The sequence below is a fragment of the Chenopodium quinoa genome, unplaced genomic scaffold (assembly GCF_001683475.1).
Source record: "Chenopodium quinoa cultivar QQ74 unplaced genomic scaffold, ASM168347v1, whole genome shotgun sequence".
In the NCBI taxonomy this organism is placed as follows: Eukaryota; Viridiplantae; Streptophyta; class Magnoliopsida; order Caryophyllales; family Amaranthaceae; genus Chenopodium; species Chenopodium quinoa.
The window spans coordinates 248,354-269,060 of record NW_018744367.1 but is presented as its reverse complement, the minus strand read 5'-3'; the positions used below and the strand labels follow the sequence as shown (position 1 = coordinate 269,060).

The 20,707-nt window shown below is 35.1% G+C and overlaps 1 protein-coding gene and 1 pseudogene across 1 annotated transcript; both read right to left on the bottom strand.

Annotated features, from left to right (window-relative positions):
- Window positions 1-6,185: 6,185 nt before the first annotated feature.
- Window positions 6,186-11,559, bottom strand: LOC110696463 (uncharacterized oxidoreductase At4g09670-like). The gene is made up of 2 exons (XM_021873755.1): window positions 10,991-11,559; window positions 6,186-6,901 (listed from the first exon to the last, which is right to left on the bottom strand). The coding sequence occupies exons 1-2, from the start codon at window positions 11,462-11,464 to the stop codon at window positions 6,281-6,283; spliced, it is 1,095 nt and encodes a 364-aa protein (XP_021729447.1). The 5' UTR covers window positions 11,465-11,559; the 3' UTR covers window positions 6,186-6,280.
- A 1,420-nt stretch (window positions 11,560-12,979) lies between these two features.
- On the bottom strand, window positions 12,980-15,781 carry LOC110696417 (annotated as a pseudogene).
- Window positions 15,782-20,707: the final 4,926 nt, after the last annotated feature.

Here is a 20,707-nt window from a genome sequence, read left to right as displayed (position 1 = left end):
CTTTAACAAGTATCGCAGCGGAAAAACCAAACTTAAGTCTTTAAAATAATATAGTAAAGAAAACCAATAAGTCAAAGCTTACAAACTGGAACCATTGGGGCCCTTATTTAAAACCAAACCAATATTCAAAAAAACCCAAATCATAAATGAAATAACAAAATATAAATAAGTACAGTTCAACACGAAGAACGAATACTCTCAATCACACTAATCCCTTGACAATGCATATGCCAAATCTGAACTTCACATCATCAAGCTAACCTGTGCAATACTGCTTCCCAATAATACAAGTGTAATAATTGGATCATCACAGGGTCATTGAAAGGCGAAGGCCATGACACAAAAAAAAACACACAAAAGCACGCAATCAGCAAAGCTGAGTACATACAAGCTACAACGCACCAACTTAGCATGTTAAACTAATTAAATTATATAACATACATCACGAATTCATTAATCAAGACTCCTCACTTAAATAGTTCAATCAACTCAACATACTTACTAACCAATTCCAATCACTTGACTCTTTATATTTTTAATTTAATTAATTTAATTTGGAGTAAGCAATAGACGAGGTTGTCCAACCCACCAAATCATTTTGGTCTCAAATGACAATTCAAAATAAAAATATAGCGCGATGCAAGAATAGGCGCGACTCCATTCTCACAAAGTTAGTCTATGATCCCATCTAACTTTCATTATAAAATAAAAATGTAAATACCAAAAGAAAAGAGGACATGTTGATCAAACAAGCCTCGGAAAGCCACGGGCTACTACCATGTACCACAACCTATAATTGTCAATACTCCAGAAGTGCACCATTTCCAGAGTTTTATTGCTCATCCATGTTTCACTTTACGTGATTACAAGTTTTATTAATAGCCAACTCATTCAAGTAAACAAGGCCGTACATAATAATCATACATATAATTCACTTTTAATCTTATTTAGGACAATAATGATCACATCACAAATTGACCTTTAATTCCATTAAACTTCCAAAGTTAACCCACCTAGCCATTTCGGCTTAATCCACCTTTACTCAACATACGAACAAGTCATGCTTGAGTAATAAATAAAATAATAATAATAAACTCATGGAATAATTAATAAATTCATTCCACTTAAACCATTCAATTCCAATCCTTCAAAAATCCAAATGTGGTTAACAAACCAATCAAATAAAAATATGCTTGTATCAACATTCCATACAAACAATTATCCAATTCAATATGTTTGCATACATAATTCCATACAAACATAATCAATTCACCAAAACATGTCTCATAAACATAAGCACATGCATTAATTCAATGTTTAACCAAATAATTTCCATCCAAGAGTTCTCTAACCTTGAAACTAAATTCTTTCCTTTTGGTACCTAAACATGATACTACTTACAACGAAGTAGACATGTACATACTTATCTCGTATAAACAATTCTTTGTGCCACTTTTAATCAATTAAAAGTCTCCTAGGGAATAATCACCTCCTAGAATACAATTAATAATCAAATATTAATTCCCAAACTAATTTCCAGCAATATAATTTGATTTAAAACTCCTTAGAACTTCCTTAAAAACATGTTTCTATGCTTAATTAATCATTAGAAATTCAATAGGAACAAAAGCCCCAATTTTATTGCTCATTAGAACCCTAAAATCCCAATTTAAATAAATTAGAACCCTATATTTTAGAATCATAAAATCTGAAATTTTAAAACAAAATTATAAATCTGAAATTATAAGTTTTAAATCATCAAAATCCATTTTTGATACTAAAACAATAAAACTTTAAACAATAAAATCAAAACATAAACAAATTAATATATTTTTTTTAAAAAAAAGCAAAATAAGGAAAACAAAGGGGATAGAGGAAGGAGGGCAGCCACGGTGGTGGATTGGTGGTTCGTTGGCGGACCAGTAGTGGTCGATGCCGATTTTCGGCGAGCAGGGGTGGCAAGCAAGGCAGTGGCAGCAGGTGAGCAGTGGCTCAGGACGAAAGAAAAAAAAAAGAAAGAAGGAAAAAGAAAAGAAAGAAAAAGGAAAAAGAAAAGAAAATAAAGGAACAGAAAAGAAAATAAAAAAAATAAAGGAGAAGGAAAAATAATACTAACCTTTTTGAGTGGAAAATTTTGGGGATCAATGGGGTATTTATAGGAGAGAGAGTTGTAGGTTAAAATTGGGCCTCATCAATTAAGTAAAAAAAATGGATTGGACTTTTGTTTGTATGGCATAAATTGTAGAATAAACAAATAAAAAAATCCTTATGTAATAAAATAGTTTATCAACCCAAAAATAATAATTTGAAACTTTTAAAATAGATTCTGGAAAAATACCAATAAATATTATAAATAAATAAAAAATTTCATTTATAAAATATTTAAAAATACGTACAATAAGTACATGTGAATACGAGACCATATATGTAGCCGTTTTGCGATATGGCAGTTGGGGCTAGGGGTGTACAAAAATTGGCCCGGACCTGAAACCGGACCTGAACCGACCTGAACCGGACCGGACCTGACCCGGACCTGTTGATTCAGGTCCGGTCCCGGTTCTTAAAAATCCAGGTTCCCGGTCCCGGTCCGGACCCGGTCCAAACCCGGGGTTTTCAGGTCCGGACCTGAAACCCGGGAAAATCGTAATTAAAAAAAAAAAAAAAAAAAAAAAAAAGAAGAAAACCAAACTCTGAAAAATTGAAACTGAGTTTTCGTGGACTTATTTGTATTTTCGGTGGACTCATTTGTATTTTTGGTGTTTGAGAATCGGGACTTTATAGACTTTATGTAGTTTTGTAATTGATAATTTTGGTTTGTATGTAATTATTAAATTATGCAACAGGTCTAAAAATCACAAAACAGGTCCATATGCAGGTCCATATGCAGGTCCAACAGGTTTTGTATTAAAAAAAACGAAAAAGACACAAAACAGGTCCATTCAGGTCCAAACCCGGACCGGACCTGATTTTTCAGGTCTGGCCCGGAACCGGACCTGTTAATTCAGGTCCGGTCCCCAGTCCTCATAATTACCCAATTCAGGTCCCCGGTCCAAACAGGTCCGGTCCAGGTCCGGTCCGGTTTTGGACCGGTGTACACCCCTAGTTGGGGCGCTTGTATCATCCCGATGTTCTTTTTCTAGTGCGCTAAGCCTTTTTGGCCTTGCCGCCCATTAAAAAAGTTGTCTAATAAAAACCCTTTAACCTTGACTCAAATCCTTTATGTATGACTCACATAATTTAAACTTGAACTTGTCTAGGGTTCAAAAAATTTGGACTAGCTTGTCTTACTCACAACTATCATTTTTAGCAATTGACAAGCATAATTATTAACTAAGATTATATTTTGTTTACCTTATTTTCACCTATTTTAGAAAAAAGTGTTGATAAATTTGGAATAAATTAGTCCAAATAAATAATGATAATCTCTAATAAGATTATAATTAGGTGTGAGCCACAAATGTTTGTATCATGACAAAAGCCCCATGCAACTTTCTAAAGTTCGACTCTTAATTTCTTTTTCCAAAGATATACACATACAATTTTGACACAAAAAGCATTTATAGTCATTAATTTTGTGATAATAATGAAGATCGATTTAACAAGTAAGATTCAAAACACATCACAAATCCTAACAATGTAACATATGATCCACTAGTTCCCCTTGTATATTGTATATATATATAGTGAATATAATATAATATAATATAATATAAATTTAGGCCCTTTTTTTGGATCTTTTTAATCGTTGGTAAAAACTAGATGAATAGCGCTTGCTTTATAGAAAATCATTTGCAAAAAATGCATAGCATTTATATGGATAATTGGATATAGCCCCTCAATTGCTAAACTTCAAGCCAAAGTTTTTCTTTTTTCCCAACCAATTAAGGCGTCCATAAAAAAAAAATTATATAATCAAAGGTCACCTAGAAACTAATCCTCTTAAGATTAATCTTGAACTTTTGTAACTAAACAATGGTTACAAATTAGCTCTGAGCATTGAGCTAGCAATTGACACCAAATCAAACATGGATTAGTGGATGCCAACTTGATAGTTAGTAAAGATTTGTACGATAATATTCAAGATTCACGATCATGCAAATTCCTTCCATGCTACTTTCCTTTATTATGACTATCTTATTTATCAAGAAACAGCTCGATATTTTTTTTTTTATTATTGTTTTTTATTTTTAATTGGTAAGATGAACACTCACTTTGAGAGGAGGGAATAACGGAAATCCTCCCACGGTGAGTTTGATGAGAATCAAATCTAGGTCTCTCACCTGGAATTCGAGAGACTTGGCCAACTGAGCCAAGCTTCCTTCTGGAAACAGCTCAAATTGGTAACATCTAAAATTCAAGATCAAATCTCTTCCATAATACTGTCTTTTATAAATACCTATACATCACAAAACAACTTAAATCTACCATCCCAAAACAACAACCATCCCAAGATGAATAAGCGAAATAAATGGAAGTGATCACACTACATCACTTGGCATCCACATGTCTCAACAAATTGGTCCACACAATCCGTATAGTAATGGTAGTTAGTCATTACCTAAAATTGTTTGATTAACATCTAAGAAAACAATAAGAAAGACGGCGGTAATGTAGCAAGTAGCAACCTTGGAAAGAACAAAGTTAATTGTCCATGAAACTTACAATTGTACTCCATTGCTTGTGCCACGATTGCTTCACTAATCCCAACATTATAAGGCAACATGTTTGTGTGTTTCCAACGATTTTAAAAAAATCCCAAGAATAGATCAATTTTTTTTTGGTGTACCTTACTTGCTCGTTTCTCTAATTGTACATGGAATTTGTGAATTTACACTTCCTAGAATATATATTGAACCTTACTTATTGCTTCTAATTTCTTCTTGTTAATTTTTTTTGCTCTTTGTTTGATTTAGTAACTTGTTATTTTCTTGAAAGTTGTTTTATGAAACAATTATCTAGGTCACTCACACGTGAGCTCTTGCTTATTAATTTTGTTATTTTTCCATGGACTTGGTTGGTTGATAATAGCATAATAGGGATGGTAAAATGTACACCACACCAACCCCCGCCCTGGTTAGAGACGAGGAAGGTATGGATTTGGGTTTTTAGACTGTATAATGTGACTAAGTATAAAATTATACCATCTCACATTCTACTCAATATGTCATTTACAAGAAAATTGGGAAGCTATTGTGTAAGTTCAAACTCACAGTGAGATGAATATAATTAAGTAATTAGACATTTCATATAAGTTAATATATCTACGTATTAATAAACTTACATATAAGTTTATGGACATTTTCTATATGTTTTTGAAATTTGTATACAAGTTATTGGACATATATATTTGGTATTTTTTTTTTTTTTGGACATATATATATTCTATGTATTAGTTTTTGAATGGGTGGGCTCACGGTAAAGTGGACTCACTCAATAATTTGTGCAATTTTTGGGTAGAAGAATGTAAAGTAAAGTGAAGGGTAGGGATTAGAAGTCATACATGTTAATATATTACATCATCCGTTTCTTTTTAATTGACACGTTTCTTTAGTCACGTTTGCCAATGTATAAATTCAACCATTAATATCTTTAATTACCAATAAGTAAAAATTATAAAAAGTTGATATTTTGAAAATATATATCGTGACGAATCTAACAAGATCCCACGGGACTATATTTTTCATTACGTATAAAGCACAAAACACAGTCAAAAGGAGTGGGTGAATAGTGTTAAAGTTAAAATGTGTCAACTGAAAAAAAACGGAGATTGTATTAGTAACAATGTCAATAATTTGTGCAAAATTTGGGATAGTAGAATGTAACGAGTAAGTAACGGCACTCAATGTAGGAATTAGGTGTATTTGAATCAAAGGTTAGCCGTGAATTAACCTTTCCCTAATATGAGACAATGCTCCAATCGTGTCATTACCGTTACATAATCTAGGTTTAGTTAAGCATAATTAAACATGCTCCTGAATGAGCATAATCCCTGCAACACACAACTGAAAGTCAATTGACAGTTCATTGTGCTTACTGACCCAAGACGGGAAGTCATCACCTTAACCATTGGAATTCCAATAAGAGGCTCAGACTTTCGAATGCACCAGCTTATTGTCCTACCAAAACAAGACAGTTGAATGCGAAGAATATCGACAACAACAAACATGAAGGCTAAAGCAGTCCCATAATACAGAATGAACTATACTCTTTATTATTGCCAGAAATGGGGAACAAAAGATAAACAAGCATTGCAATTACATTACAAGAACGATAATTGAAATCAATAGTTTACTTTGACTGGCTCAAAGCCTTTGTCAATGGAAGCAACCACAGCATCAATTACAAGCTGAGTTTTCCGACTAAGAGTAGGCCACTTCTTCTCTGGAGCTAGACCATGGTGTTTTATGCCATAAACCAAAGCTGAAAACTCTTTAACCATAAGAGCTTCCTGGGTAAGATCCGTAGTTACAATGTGCTCACTCGGTTTTTGATTCCATTCCAAATCTTTGTCAGTGAACCAGGCTTCAGAGACTGTTGAGAAAGTGGCATCCGCTTCTTTATATGGAATAATGAAATCATTCACTTGCAAGGTGCCTTTGGTGCCAATAGCTGTTATATCCATGGTTAAGTTGGAGAGAAAAGAGCAGTGGAAGGTGGCTACTTTGCCATCTTCCCAGTGCAAGGAAGCATCGCAAGATAACAACACCCCAGCAGAGTTTTTAATAGGAAACCTTAAAGCAGTCACATATTTAGGAAGTTCATAATTTGCAGCCCACAGACTTGCCCTGATGCAGTACCAGCCAGCATCACCTAGGGCACCAAGAGCATCAAGATCGGGCTTTACCCGGATGTCATTTTCAAGGAAGTCCTCATCGGCAGAAAAGGTGAAGGATGATTGCACCTGTAAAGTGTGGGCTAATAATGAGAATAGAGCTTCTGAAAGATGAGAACATAAGATATTGATAAGGCACACAAAACAAACATTACAGGAAGCCGATTGTACCAAATATTAATGGTTGAATGTATATATATTATCTAATGATATCCGTACTTTAGACCCTACAGCATATAGAATGCTAATTGGCACCCAGGGGAACCTAAATATTTGTTACTGATCCCACAACTAGGATGTACTCAATATTCCCCTTAATTAAATTCACCCAACCTTCAGTAGAATCTGATTCAACAGTAATGCTTAGATGTTCAGTACCTCAACTAAACCCAAAACAGTATCTTTGTAACAAGATTAGCCCGATTACAGATGTAGATGGAATGTGTTTTCTGATCTACCATAGAAGGAGACCATAAAACGGAGACCTTGAAACTGAGATAAAGTCTTGAACATCTATTGATGTTGTCTATTTTCACAAAAAAGCTGAGGTAACCTTTCACAGCTTTCTTTCAGATATCCAGTCGTTGTTCATCACAGGGGCATTTACTAATTTCCCTAATCCTTTTGCTAGCACCCTTTTTGAACATACTATAAAATCCTACACTTTTACAGAGCAAAAGTTGAATGGAGTTCAATCATGGCATCTAATTTTAGACTTCAAGTAGCATATTCAGGCTCTGATTCCCTATTAACTCTCATGGTCACACTTACCAGCTATGAGATTTGACACATGAGATACCAGTTTCAACAAATAGTAGGAAATCCTTCAAACAAGAGTTCTAATCCCAGCCTTAATTGGATGTTCAGCTTTTTTGAAACAAAGCCAATACTTCACGTATCTCATTTAAAGAGCTAGGTGACAGGGTGGAACTGGTGGAACTCCTGATAAATCAATTCAGCAGCTATTCTTTGATTTTTTAATGCTTATGAAAATCATAGAGAAGTATATATTACATTTGGTGAACATTATAATCACTTCATTAATTTTTTGGATAAGATAAAATAAGTTATTTTAACATGAAACAAACAGATGCCACCTCCAAAAGACAAGCCTTAGGAACACATGCCACCTCCTCATTTAATCTTTAATCATTTTCTTCTAGTTTTTCTACATTTTCCCTGATTTTCTTATATACAGCCCTGTTGCACAAGCCAAAAACCGACTTCACCGTTAAAATACCATTTCTTCAATAAGACATGCCCCACACAACAAAGACAAACAAAAAAGAAACACAAGGAAAACATAATTAATAACACAGAACATCGTCGTAATCCATTTTCACTATATCTCAAAAACATATCACTTGTTCCATGAAATAGTTTATGGGAAACCGAAGCAAATTCTTCCCCACCACGCATCAAAACAAAAAAAAAACATTAGCCATGTTTTCATATGAGCATAGCTTAAGACTTTAGCAAATATAGCCGAAGCAAATTCTTCCCCACCACGCATCAAAACAAAAAAAAAACATTAGCCATGTTTTCATATGAGCATAGCTTAAGACTTTAGCAAATATAGCAACTCAACCGAATGAATTACACAAGCCATTAAGTACAATAAAAAATAAGGTAATTAAAAAAAATTAAAAAAAAAAAAAAAAAAAAAAAAAAGATAGCCCGGGAATAGAAGATTATCAACTCAATCAAAGCTAAGAATCACAATCAAGATAATAGATATGCAATAAATAGCAGATGCACAGAAGCATTCACAACCAGGCAACCAGAAAGAAAAAAAAAGGCTGTGCATGCTGTCTCTTTTCCCAGCTAGAGACTTACACTTCCCCACAAAAAAAGGCACATGTGAATACCAGAAACAGCCTTCATTCAACACCACGACCAGCACAACCCTCACCTGTGGAAATCAACTGCCTGAACAAAACTTCAGCAACGACCCCAAATATACCCCCCGATAATGAGATTTAATTTTTTTCTCAGCCCAACTAAATTCAAATTCCTAACACAGAATGGTCAACATTTCAATTTTGGACTTCTAGCATAAGGCTTAGACATAATATTTGGTTTTAAATGCAAATTCACTTCAGCATTAAGCCACAACGAATTTCTTTTGGTACGAACAAACAACCCTAGAGGCCCAAAAGAAGATACACCATTTACAGAAGTTAGGAACAACCGAACAACTACACAAAAAGATAGAAACAGGATAGAAATTGAATCAACATCCCAAACAGCCAAGATAGAAAGTCACTCAAAATGAGAAAAACCCATGTTGGGAGTTCTTAATGGTTTCAGGGCTTTCTAGCAATGACACTGAAAAATAAAAAAGGGAGTTAGAAATAATCCCAATGGCACCTATGCTAGGATGCACCTCTTCTAAATCACTACTTTCTTATGAAATTAGCAACTATCATCATTTCCAAGTACATGCATGTGATAGCCCGAATTCAAGGCCCAAAGCCACCAATTATCAAGCAATATCAGAGAAAAGGAAAGAAGAGCAAGCACATGATCACAGCCGCCACATCAGAAAAGCAAATGGAGGAGGTGGCACATAAGGACAAAACCAATAAAGAGCTGGAGAGAATCAGAACTGCAGCAAGTAGTGGAGCAGTGGCATGCGAAGTTGGTAGCAAGAAGACAAGATTAGTTGATTAGTAACTAACCTTTTTGTAGTCCTTGAGTATATAAATTAAGAGGGAAGAAATCAGTAGATGTTATGTGAGTAGACTATTTTGAAATTGAGAGTTGTATTCTAAAGATACTATCTTGGAGATTGGTAGCCTCAAGCTACTCAACCATTCAATCAAATATCCCATTGTTGCTTGCTCATTATTGATTGTTTGTTCTGTGCTTGTGTGTGTAATTGCTGTTGTGAGTGTGTAGTCCATTACAATGCAACAGACAAGCTCCAATATTGTACACTATTAAACATCAACCGATCACCTAGTATTGGCAACATAAGATGTTTCATCTCCAAGCTTTCAGCAAAAATCCTCAAAAGGTCCATAAAGTAACCCAGGTGGCAGGCTTTAAAGATTCACCTTCTGTCCTAGATATTAGAGGATTGGACTTCCATATAATTAAAAAAATCAGCATTATAATCGAATTACAGGTATGATGCGCAAGGTTCTCTGACATTTCAAGAAAAACACTAGTTCAGAAGATCCTTACACATGCTGTACATTACATTGCTGGTAAGTGGTAACTTGTTCTGTTGTTCATGGGTTTCACAAAAGAATTACATACCCTCAAAGTACAACTAGCAAAATAACCTCTAGTCTGAACGAGCGATGTGGAGGCCAATGGAAGAAGGTATAGAAAAGGCATATATCTTTTTTTCAATTAAATACTTGGAGTTGGAAAAGAGGAACAACAATACAATATAATGGCATGACTTCAATTAAAGCAAAGATACTTCAGATGCAACTTAAGTAAGCCTTCCTCACTTTTACTTGTCTTAACTTCCCCTCTTCACTTCTCCTTATTTCCCTATATGGATCATTTCAAAGAACAGTCTACTAGACTTTTGCTAATGCAAAATTGAGAACACAGTCACCACACCAGTATTAATCATTTGAACAAAAACCGCAAACAAATCATTCCTCGGAAGCAACCAAAGCCTGAGCAATCTTATTCTCAAGATGTATGCAAACTTCAAACCTTAAATCAAGACCATATTAAAATCCAAAATTTCATACTTAAAGTAAATTAAAAAGGATCTCAATTGGTCTATTGTCCTGAAACAAACAAAATGTCTTCATTCGAACCACAACAAACACAAACTTGAATAATGTAACATCAGTAGCCAACTAGCCTACCTACATTACACAAACTCTTCATTCCACACAAGATTTTCAATCTTCAAACATTAAACCCCTCCTCGTTCAATCTTACTAATTCAAAGTTTTCAATTTGACCCACTATTTCATTTAGCATGTTTAACATGATCCCAAACTTCACAATCAACTCAAGCAATAAAATCCATATGACAAAAGAAATTTGTTATTCATAATCCCAAGTTTCAACCATTATTATTATTGGGCAGTCCAAAATAGAATTATGGCCTATTATTTAACGACGACAACAACAAAGAAATTATCAATCTCCTTTTATATAAACAAAAGAAGAGAAAAAACTCACAGCCTTAAGTTGACCAAAACGCTGAGAATCCCTCAAAAAATCAGCCATAATCTTAGTCCTAGGATGATGCATCCACATAGTCCCATCCATAAATTGAACCCCATTTGAATCACAAGCATTCAGAATAACATCCAACTCCTTAACATTCAAAGCAGGAGGTTTCTCAACAAGAATATGCTTCTTCTTCGCCGCAGCACGAACCACCCAATAAAGATGGAGGCTAGTGGGTAAGGGTACATAAAGGGCATCCACTTCTGGGTCATCGAGAACTTCATCGTAGCTTCCGTAAATCTTAGTGGAAGAAGGGAAGCCATTGGCGGCCGCGTAAGTTCGAGCTTTCTCGATTGAGCGGCTGCCAATGGCGTAGAGGGTGGAGTTTGGGGAGTGGATGATGGCACGAGAGACTTTGCGGGCTATGTCTGCGCAGCCTAGGATGCCGAAGCGAATGGTGGTGGATTGATGAGGTTCCGCCATTGATGAATGATAGAGGAGTTACAGAGAAAGAGTGAATGGTATTGAATTGTTGAGAAAGCACGAGAATCAGGATATTCTTGTTTGTTTTCAGTAGATGAGGAGGTTCTATGCCGTTCATATGTGTCATATCAACGGCTCTACCAAGTCGTAATCATTACTCCCTCCGTTTCATAATGTTAGTCTCATTTACGTATATCGACAATGTAAATTTTTTTAAACCGGCGATATAAATTTTTAATTGTAAATATCTTTAATTTTACCCTAACAAAAATTACAAAATTTAAATATTAATAAAGTACTCATCGAGACAAATGAAGTTAGATCTCATATGACTATGTTTGTTCTTATATAGAGAGCTCCCTCTAAATTTTAGTAGTCAAAATTTAATAATGCATTTTCCATTTCCGTCCATCCCAATTGACACGTTATTAAATATGGAATAGGATCCCTAATAAAAATATATTTTTTATTACTCTCTTTTGGACCACAAACCCTAAAACCCAATTAAATTTCACATTCTCACTTGTTTTTTTACAATATAAAAATACAAAAGAGAATCCTTTATACAATAAACAAATGTTTTAAATGAATCTACTTGTAATTTTCTTAAATTACGTGTCCACCCCAACGTCCCCAATATTCTGGGACGGAGGGATTAATATTTTACTACATCTGTTTCAAATTACTTGCAAGTTTGCAACAATTATACATTTTCGGAATAATTGTAAAGGTGCAAACACAAATTCATATTTAAGGCGAACTTACATTAAATTATGGTAAGACTTGTTAAAGTTACCCTAAAAATATATAAAGTTATCCTTAATATACTACTCCCTCTATCCCTATATTTTTGCCCCATTTGACTTTTTCACGGTCTTCAAGCCTCGTCTTAGAATGCATATATTTTCATAAACGTAAAAATTATAAAAACTTGATATTAATAAAATATGCAATGAGTCGAATCTAACAAGATCACTCGGGACTATATTATCTTTTATAGCTTAATGGTATTTACGGTCAATGTTTACAAAGTTTGACCCCAAAAAATGACAATGAGGCAAAAATAAAGGGACAGATAGAGTATAAATTTACCGTTTTCCTAAGTTCTAACATAAATTTACTTTTATAAAAACACTTATAATATATTAGATTAATCATATTAGCTTTTATTACATGTAGTTATCATAAAATACATATTAAAATAAATTAAATTTGTCACAAATTAAAAATTACCTCTAAATGGGTAAAATTGGTTAAATTTACTCTTAAATTGACCGTCTCTCAATAAAATTAACGTAAGTCCGCGTTATACAAGACTTATTAAAGGCTTAAATTATCAAATGCAACAGCTTATTTCCAATAAAAATACACACATTTGTTGAATTCAAAGTCTAAAACAAACGTGAATGCTTTAAAGCACTTCAACTGTCTAAAAGAAAAACATAAGCACACAACAAAAGAAGAACAAATTAAGCATTACACTTCCACACTTCAAGGGCAATATATGTTTGCCAATCAATAGACTACCTCGACTGGCTGACATCCCTTGTCAATGGAAGCCATTACAGCATCAATTACAAGTTGTGTTTTCCTACTAATAGTAGGCCACTTCTCCTCTAGTGTTAAACCGCGGTGTTTTATACCATCAACCAAAGCCGAAAACTCCTTTACCATAAGAGCTTCATGAGGAAGATCTGTACTCACAACATGCTCACTCGACTTGTGAGTCCATCCCAAGGCCTTATCAACGAACCAAGTTTTGGACGCTGCTGAAAATGAAACCTCTGCTTCATTACACGGAATAATGAAATCATTGATAAGTAAGGTCCCATTCGTTCCAACAGCTGTTATATCCATGGTTAAGTTGGCGAGAAAAGAACAATGAAAGGTAGCTATTTTGCCATCCTCCCAACACATACAAGCATCACAGGATAACAGGACCCCTGCATCATTTCTAACCAGGTTATTTAGAGCAGTGACGGATTTAGGCAGTTGGTAATTTGCAGCCCACAGACTCGCTCGTATACAGTACCAGCCACTAGCCAGCATCACCCAGAGCACCAAGCGAATCAAGATCAGGTTTCACCCGAATATTGTTATGAAGGAAATTGCCGTTAGCCATGAAGGTGAAAATTGAGTGTACCTGTCAAAAGTTGAGACAATGTTATATTGAGAATAGCTGGTCTTTGAAAGACCAGAAACACTGTCTAGAAGCCTGTCAATGCCACTATATGTAATCTACAGCCATATATGAATATGAACAGGATTTAATTTGTAAATGAGATTAAAGAATAACAGGTTTTGTGAGACTAGGCATTATATGATTTTCTTTATACCACTAATTTTTAACTAGTCTATCTCCTAATTAAACCTCTTTATGTCAATGCCACTATATGTAATCTATAGCCAAAACTTCAGAACTTTACAGTAGTTGGACTATTCTGACAATACTAGCTAAAAGCTTATAAAAATTATGCTATTGCTAAGAATGCTAACTATTATTTGTAGTACTAGTTTGATTTGAAAGATACTAGCACTTGTAGTATACAACCATGACCATTTCATTGGAATTGATGAAAATCTCTAGATGTATACTCCATCCATCCCTAATTACTCACCCATGACATTTGCACAAGATTTTAGGAATGTGGCCAAAGATGTCGGTGGGTGAGTGAGAGACTCAATTCAAGAGAAAAAAGTAGATGTAAATTTGTTTTGAAACGAAATAGTGCAAATAAATTGGGACATCCCAAATAGAAAAATGAAGCAAGATAATCGAGATAGAGGTTGTAATTAGAATGCATGAGAGTGGAGAAGTAGTGTACTCTCTCCGCCCCTTTTTTGTTTGCCCCCTTTGGAACATTGTTTTTCTTTGACTACATTTATTCGGAATTTATACTAGCTATAGATGTTCCTACAAGATTGCGCTATATATAAAAAATGGATGTTTTTAAAGAATTTCATCTTACCTCATTTGAAGCACGTGCTTGCACCCTCTTTCCCAATCATTTTCAATCAGTTAGACCCTCTTCTTCAATCTTATCATACTCGTATTACAAACACCACTTTCACTTTAATTTACTCCACACACTTGCTATAAGCCCAAAAATTACCTTCTTTATTTCAAATTAATTTTTATTATATTTAACTTGACTTTGCACTATCTTATACTTCGTGGTACGACGGGTCAACGTATATAGGTGGTAAGTTGTAACCATTAATATCTTAAACAAAATATTGAAATAAAATAAAAAAAAAAAATTACTTGTCAGAAACTACCTAATAAAATCTAAATTTAGTGTGAAACTATCGAATATAAAAATGTTCTAAGAAACTAGCTAAGTAAAATGTTGTAAAAGACTACCTTTGGCTGGGTTTTTCATACCTAATTTTCTGATATTGACTTACCACAAAACATCCCAAAACCACCTGCTATCCTCCCAAAAACCAATACAACTCGCTTGAAATTGCCTCCACCAAACCAAAACCACCCTCCAACCCCCAAAGTGCGCAGTTTCATGATGGGTCAACAACGGAAAAATTGGTCAACAGTGGAAATCCAGCTACAAGTAGTCTTTTATAACATTTTTCCTTTTATTAAATAGTTTCTAAAATATTTTTTTATATTAAGTAGTCTCTCACAAATTCTGAATTTTATTAGCTAGTTTCTAACAAAAAAATCATACACATTGAAATAAATCTAACAATCAAAATTTATTGTATTTAGCTTTATAAAAAATTCATATACGTTAAATAAATTTAATAAACAATAAAAGTATAATTTTAAAAAGTAAAATGTAACAATTATTCTACGACGAGAGGTATTAGAAGAAAGACACTTACAGCCTTAAGCTGGCCAAAACGCTGAGAATCAGCTAAAAAATCCGCCATAACCTTAGTCCTAGGGTGATGCATACACATTGTACCATCCATATATTGAACCCCATTTGACTCACAAGCACTCAAAATAACATCCAACTCTTTAACATTCAAAGCAGGAGGTTTCTCATCAAGGACATGCTTCTTCTTCTCTGCGGCTCGAACCACCCAATGCAGGTGCAAGCTAGTTGGCAAAGGCACGTACACCGCGTCAACATCGGGGTCCTCAAGAACTTCTTCGTAGCTTCCGTAAATCTCAGTGGAAGGGAGAAAGTCATTGGCAGCCGCGTAAGCTCGAGCTTTTTCGATAGAGCGGCTGCCAATGGCGTAAAGGGTGGAGTTTGGAGAGTGTTATGGTACGAGAGAGACCTTTCGGGCTATTTCGGCACAGCCTAGGATGCCAAAGCGGATGGTGGTGGTTTGATGAGGTTGTGACATTGATGAATGTTGGTAGTATTGGCGTTTTGAGAAAGAGTTTGACTTTATAATTAGTGAGAAATTATGAAGAGTAGAGTTTTGTTGATGTGTGAGATATGAGCGGTTAGCTTACTTATGCACGTTTTCTTATCTACGCTATACTTCTATACTAGGGAATTAGGGATACAACCATACAAGTAGTGGCCAGGAAGAATAATAATTTAATATAGTGGGGTCGTTTCCATGTTTGAAAGTCAAGTAGGAGTCTTAAGAGTTTAGACCTTAAGAGTTTGGGTAGGGTATGAGTACAGCAACAACATTAAAGCCTTAGTCCACGAACATGACAAGATAGTCATTGAAAGAGTTTAACAAGATAGTCTTTAATTTAAACTTTGTGTTTATTAGTAACGACTTTACCAATAATAATAATAATAATAATAGTTAAAGAGCTTATAAGTTTCAATCAAGTCTAATTAATTTCAATTCAAATAATAAGTTCATGTCTAATCAGGTGAAAGTAACACACCCTTGTATATATTTAGGTGAGCATCAACAATGACAAGCTACATCCTTTGTAACTTTGGCTTACCAAAGGGGCGAAGCCATGTGAGAGGCTGGTGGAGGCCCGCGGCCGACCATCGTGGCCCAATGGCAAATCTCTTTATTGTCAAAACCGAACCCCTTTAAAATGTTATTTTATAAAATGAATTTGTGTACTAATATAACATTGTAATTCCTAGCTCAGCGGTAGGAACTAGGAACAGTGGTATGATTCTTGGGCACTGACAAAGAAGTCCTGAGTCCGATTCTTGTTGTTTGATATTATCCCTTCAACCTTTCTTTTTGTTAATTTTGCAAATTTTAATTATTCTTTGCAATAGAAAACATATACCACGTATATAAAATACTATACTATATTAGTTCATATAAGTCTCGGTCCTTTGGATTTCAAATCCTGGCTTCTCTCCTGGCTTAGCATATCATTATTTTCAAATTACATCAATTTAGACTACAACCCTCACAATAGCAAGCTACATCCCTTGTAACAAAATAATAAAATGCAATTTATTAGATAGTACATAGTTTAGTAAATGCAATACTACATAACTTTGTAAAGTTATGTAATTTCACTGAAGCTACAAAGTACAATTCCTGTAGCTTCACATTGAATAGCTAGTAGCTCCAACTATTAAATAATTGCAAGCAAGTATCTCTTTTCTACCATTTAGGACGCTTCCCAAAATCCTAGTAGCATAGGAATTAAATAAGAATAATAAAAGTGTGAACGCGGAGTTGAAGATGGCACTAGGTCGAGCCGACCCGAAGTCTGGCATGGCCCAGCACAAAAAAAGCACGACACGACACGAGCACGAAAAAAGCACAGCATGGCATGGTACCGTGTGTGTGGGCAGTGGGCGGTGGGCCGGACCTGGGTCGCCTTTATTTGGGAGAAGCACGATAAGACACGGCACGACAAAGCATGCTAAAATCAATGTAATTTTGCTTAAGCACGCAAATCCGGCACGATGGTACGTGTGCGTGGGCCGTGCACGGGCCAACATTTTAAAAACTTAGACCCAGCATGCCACGTCACGAAACTCGTGGGCCGGGCCTAACTAACCCCAAAGCACGTGAGCCTAACACGAGGCACGACCCGGCACAACTTAGAGCCATCTTTACGTGGAGTAGGTCGCAAGGTAACTGTAGTACTAAATAATCACATTTTTTTACCAAAATCAAATATTTTAGTATCCAAAAAAAAAAAACTCCTAATTTCTACGGAGTAATTAGTATCCTAATATTTAATTTTGGTACAAAAATGTGCTTATTTGATACTCTTCAATCTATAACAGGACCTTTCAGAGTATTTATGCTCTGATGGTCTGAACCCTGAACCATCAATTATAGAGACGATGATACTTCTGCTTTAGCTCATGCTCATGTTGACTACCGTCAAACGGATGCTGCTCAAGTGCTCATGTTGTGATGTTGACTGTGCTGATCTACCTGATTTGTTTTTCATGTCTCTTTTTGTGTCAGGAGAAAATATACAATGGGTATATTGTGCATTACATTTTTTAGTAATCTCAAATTAGATTAATTCAATTTATATAAAAAGGTAGAAATTTATGTGATTTGAGATGACTACACTTGCTTTGTAATTACTCGTATTATCTTCTTACTATAGATGAACCGCGGCAAAAAAAAAAAAAAAAAAAAAAAATACAAACTCACGAGTAGTCCTGGGCACCGTGCCGGGCCGTGCCGCCGCGGGCCGTGCCTGGCGGGCCACGGGCTGGTTCGTGCCGGTCGTGCCGGCGGGCCCAGGATTTCGTGTCGTGCCGTGCCGGCCATTTTCACAGGCCTGCCCACGGCACGGCACGGCCCTCGTGCCTGGCGGGCTCGTGCCGTGTCGGCCACGTGCCGGCCTGCGGGCTGGTGCAGTTTTCAAATTTTTTTTTTTTTTTTATGACAACATTATAAATTAATAAGTTTATAATGTATATAAGTTATAAAATTATAATTATAAGTTTTATAAGGTTATAACTTATAAGTTTATAACTTATAATTTATAAGTTATTAAGTTATGAATTTTATAATTATAAGTTGAATATTTATGTTTTATAATTTGTATATTCAATATTTATATTTATATTTATATATTTACTTTATACTATTACTTTAAAATTTAATGTTTATGATTTATTAGTAATTGGTATAATTTTATTTTATTTTAATATGAATTTACAAATTGTAACAAAACGGGAAAAAAGGCAAATTGGACTTTGGATGTGAATAATGCGTACTTTATATTATTATTACTTGAGTTGAGAAAATTGTACAATGATAACAATGATAAAAATCATACAATGATGGTATTAAACAAAAATTGGAAAATGATAAAATTGATATTTTTAAAATCGTACAATATACAATAGTTGTCTATTCTTCTTCTCCTTCTTCTTGCTCGTCTTCGTCTTCGTCTTCGTCTTCGCCTTCGCCTTCAAGGTCATCGGCTAGTTGCATAGATTGGGAACTAGCCGAACCCGAACCGGAAGCGGAGGTTCCTTCTTCGTTGTCGTTGTGGTCGTAAGAACGGTCTTGTGAGCGATTTTCCGCATCCAACCAATCTTTGAAACACACGCACATTTCTAGTGTTTCGGGTTTTAGACTTGTTCTTCTATCGTCTAAAACCCTTCCGGATGCGCTGAAAGCTCGTTCGGAGGCGACGGAGGAAACTTGGATAGCAAGAATGTCTCGTGCCATTGCCGCCAAAGTTGGATGCTTCGAGCTTTGTTGTTTCCACCATGCAAGGAGGTCGAGGCTGTTTATCTCATCGTCGTCCATGCCTTTGGTGAAGTCGTAACTCAGGTACATCTGCAACTCCGAGACGTCGCTTTGCGTTCTCCTGATTGATGAATCACCTGAAAACCTTGAAAACAAGTTAGTAGCTTGTGAAAATAAATGTTTGGCCTTCTTACTTACTTTTTTGGATGGTTGGGAAGGCCCTGAGCGAGGAACGGTGCCATATTTGGCTTCATAGACTCTATATAAAGCAAAAAACTGATCCTTCACATTAGTCTTATAGTTTTCTACATCATCGTCAAGAAACATGCATTGAAAGTAAATGTCAACTAACATAAATGTGTTTTCATACTTTTGCCTAGGATCTAATATGGAAGCAAAAATATAAATCAAAGGAATCTCACTATAATATTTACGCCACTTTTTTCCATTGCTGGAAGATACTGATCATAATCACTTTGATGGCGATGATCAGCGAAAAGTTGGGCGAGTAAGCATGCATTAGAAAGAAAGTTTTGAGCACAAGGATTGTAAACAGTAGAAAAACAATACGTCATGTTATATAATAACTGTAAAAATTGCATATATCTTTCACAGCTTTTCCAATCATCATCATACAAAGCATTTTGTGGAAATTTTTGGTTGTAAAATAATGTTAACGGGCCCTTGTACTCAATTGCCTTTGTTAACATGTCATAGGTGGAATTCCACCTAGTTGGGCAATCGGTTCTAATTTTTATTACCCTTATCTTTTGTTGTTTTAGAAAACTCTTCCATTCTTGGTATCTCATGTTAGAGCTATTAATAGACATAATAGCATCTCTGATTTTGCTGTAGTATGGGCCAATTGCCCGAACTCCATCCTGTACACATAAGTTAAGTACATGGCAAACACATCTAGTATGAAGAGCTTCACCGTCTAATAGTACATCGGTTAAGTTTTGTTTGATAAGATTAGCTGTGTATGTCATAGAGGTTGCATTATCAAAAGTCATAGACATCATTTTATCTCGAAGGTTGTATTCGTCTATTGCTTGCATTAAATGGTGAGCAATGTTAATGTCGGTGTGTGGGTATTCCAGCATTTTGAAATGTATTATTCTTTTTTGTAACATCCATTGATCATCTACCCAATGGCAAGTCACACATAAATAGTGATATTTATAACTACTATCCCAAGAATCGGCTGTTAAAGATACTCTACAGTTAAGGTTACTCAATTCGGCTTGTAACCGGACTTTGTACTCTAGGAAATTTTTCATTGCGGCGGAACGAACGGTTTTCCTAGAGATTCTTTTATGTTGGGGTTGTAGTGCTTTGTTAATGTAGGTGTTGAATGCGTCACTTTCCGAGAAAAGAAAAGGTTGTTCGGCGTGTACTATCATTTTTCCTAGTTCATCCCTATCCCTCTCATAGTTGTATGTCACGACATGTCATACAATTTTGTTTTGAGTGGTGCCTTATTCTCTTTAAAAGTAGAAAAAACATAAGAATTAGTCAGGTTAAGAAAATGAAAGCAAAAGAAGAAACCCTAGCAATAGGGTGTGCTATAGGATTGTGTTCTATATATTCATCATCTTGCTACTTAGCAAGATCTCTTCTATCTAAAATAGTTGGGTTTTGTAGTAATAATATCAATAA

Bases quoted from the DNA above. Each gene is read 5' to 3' on its own strand.
- LOC110696463 (XM_021873755.1), bottom strand. From the start codon at position 11,464: ATGGCGGAACCTCATCAATCCACCACCATTCGCTTCGGCATCCTAGGC. The intron at 6,902-10,990 runs GTGAGTTTTTTC...CACACTTTACAG, and splicing joins GTTTTGGTCAACTTAAGGCT to GTGCAATCATCCTTCACCTT.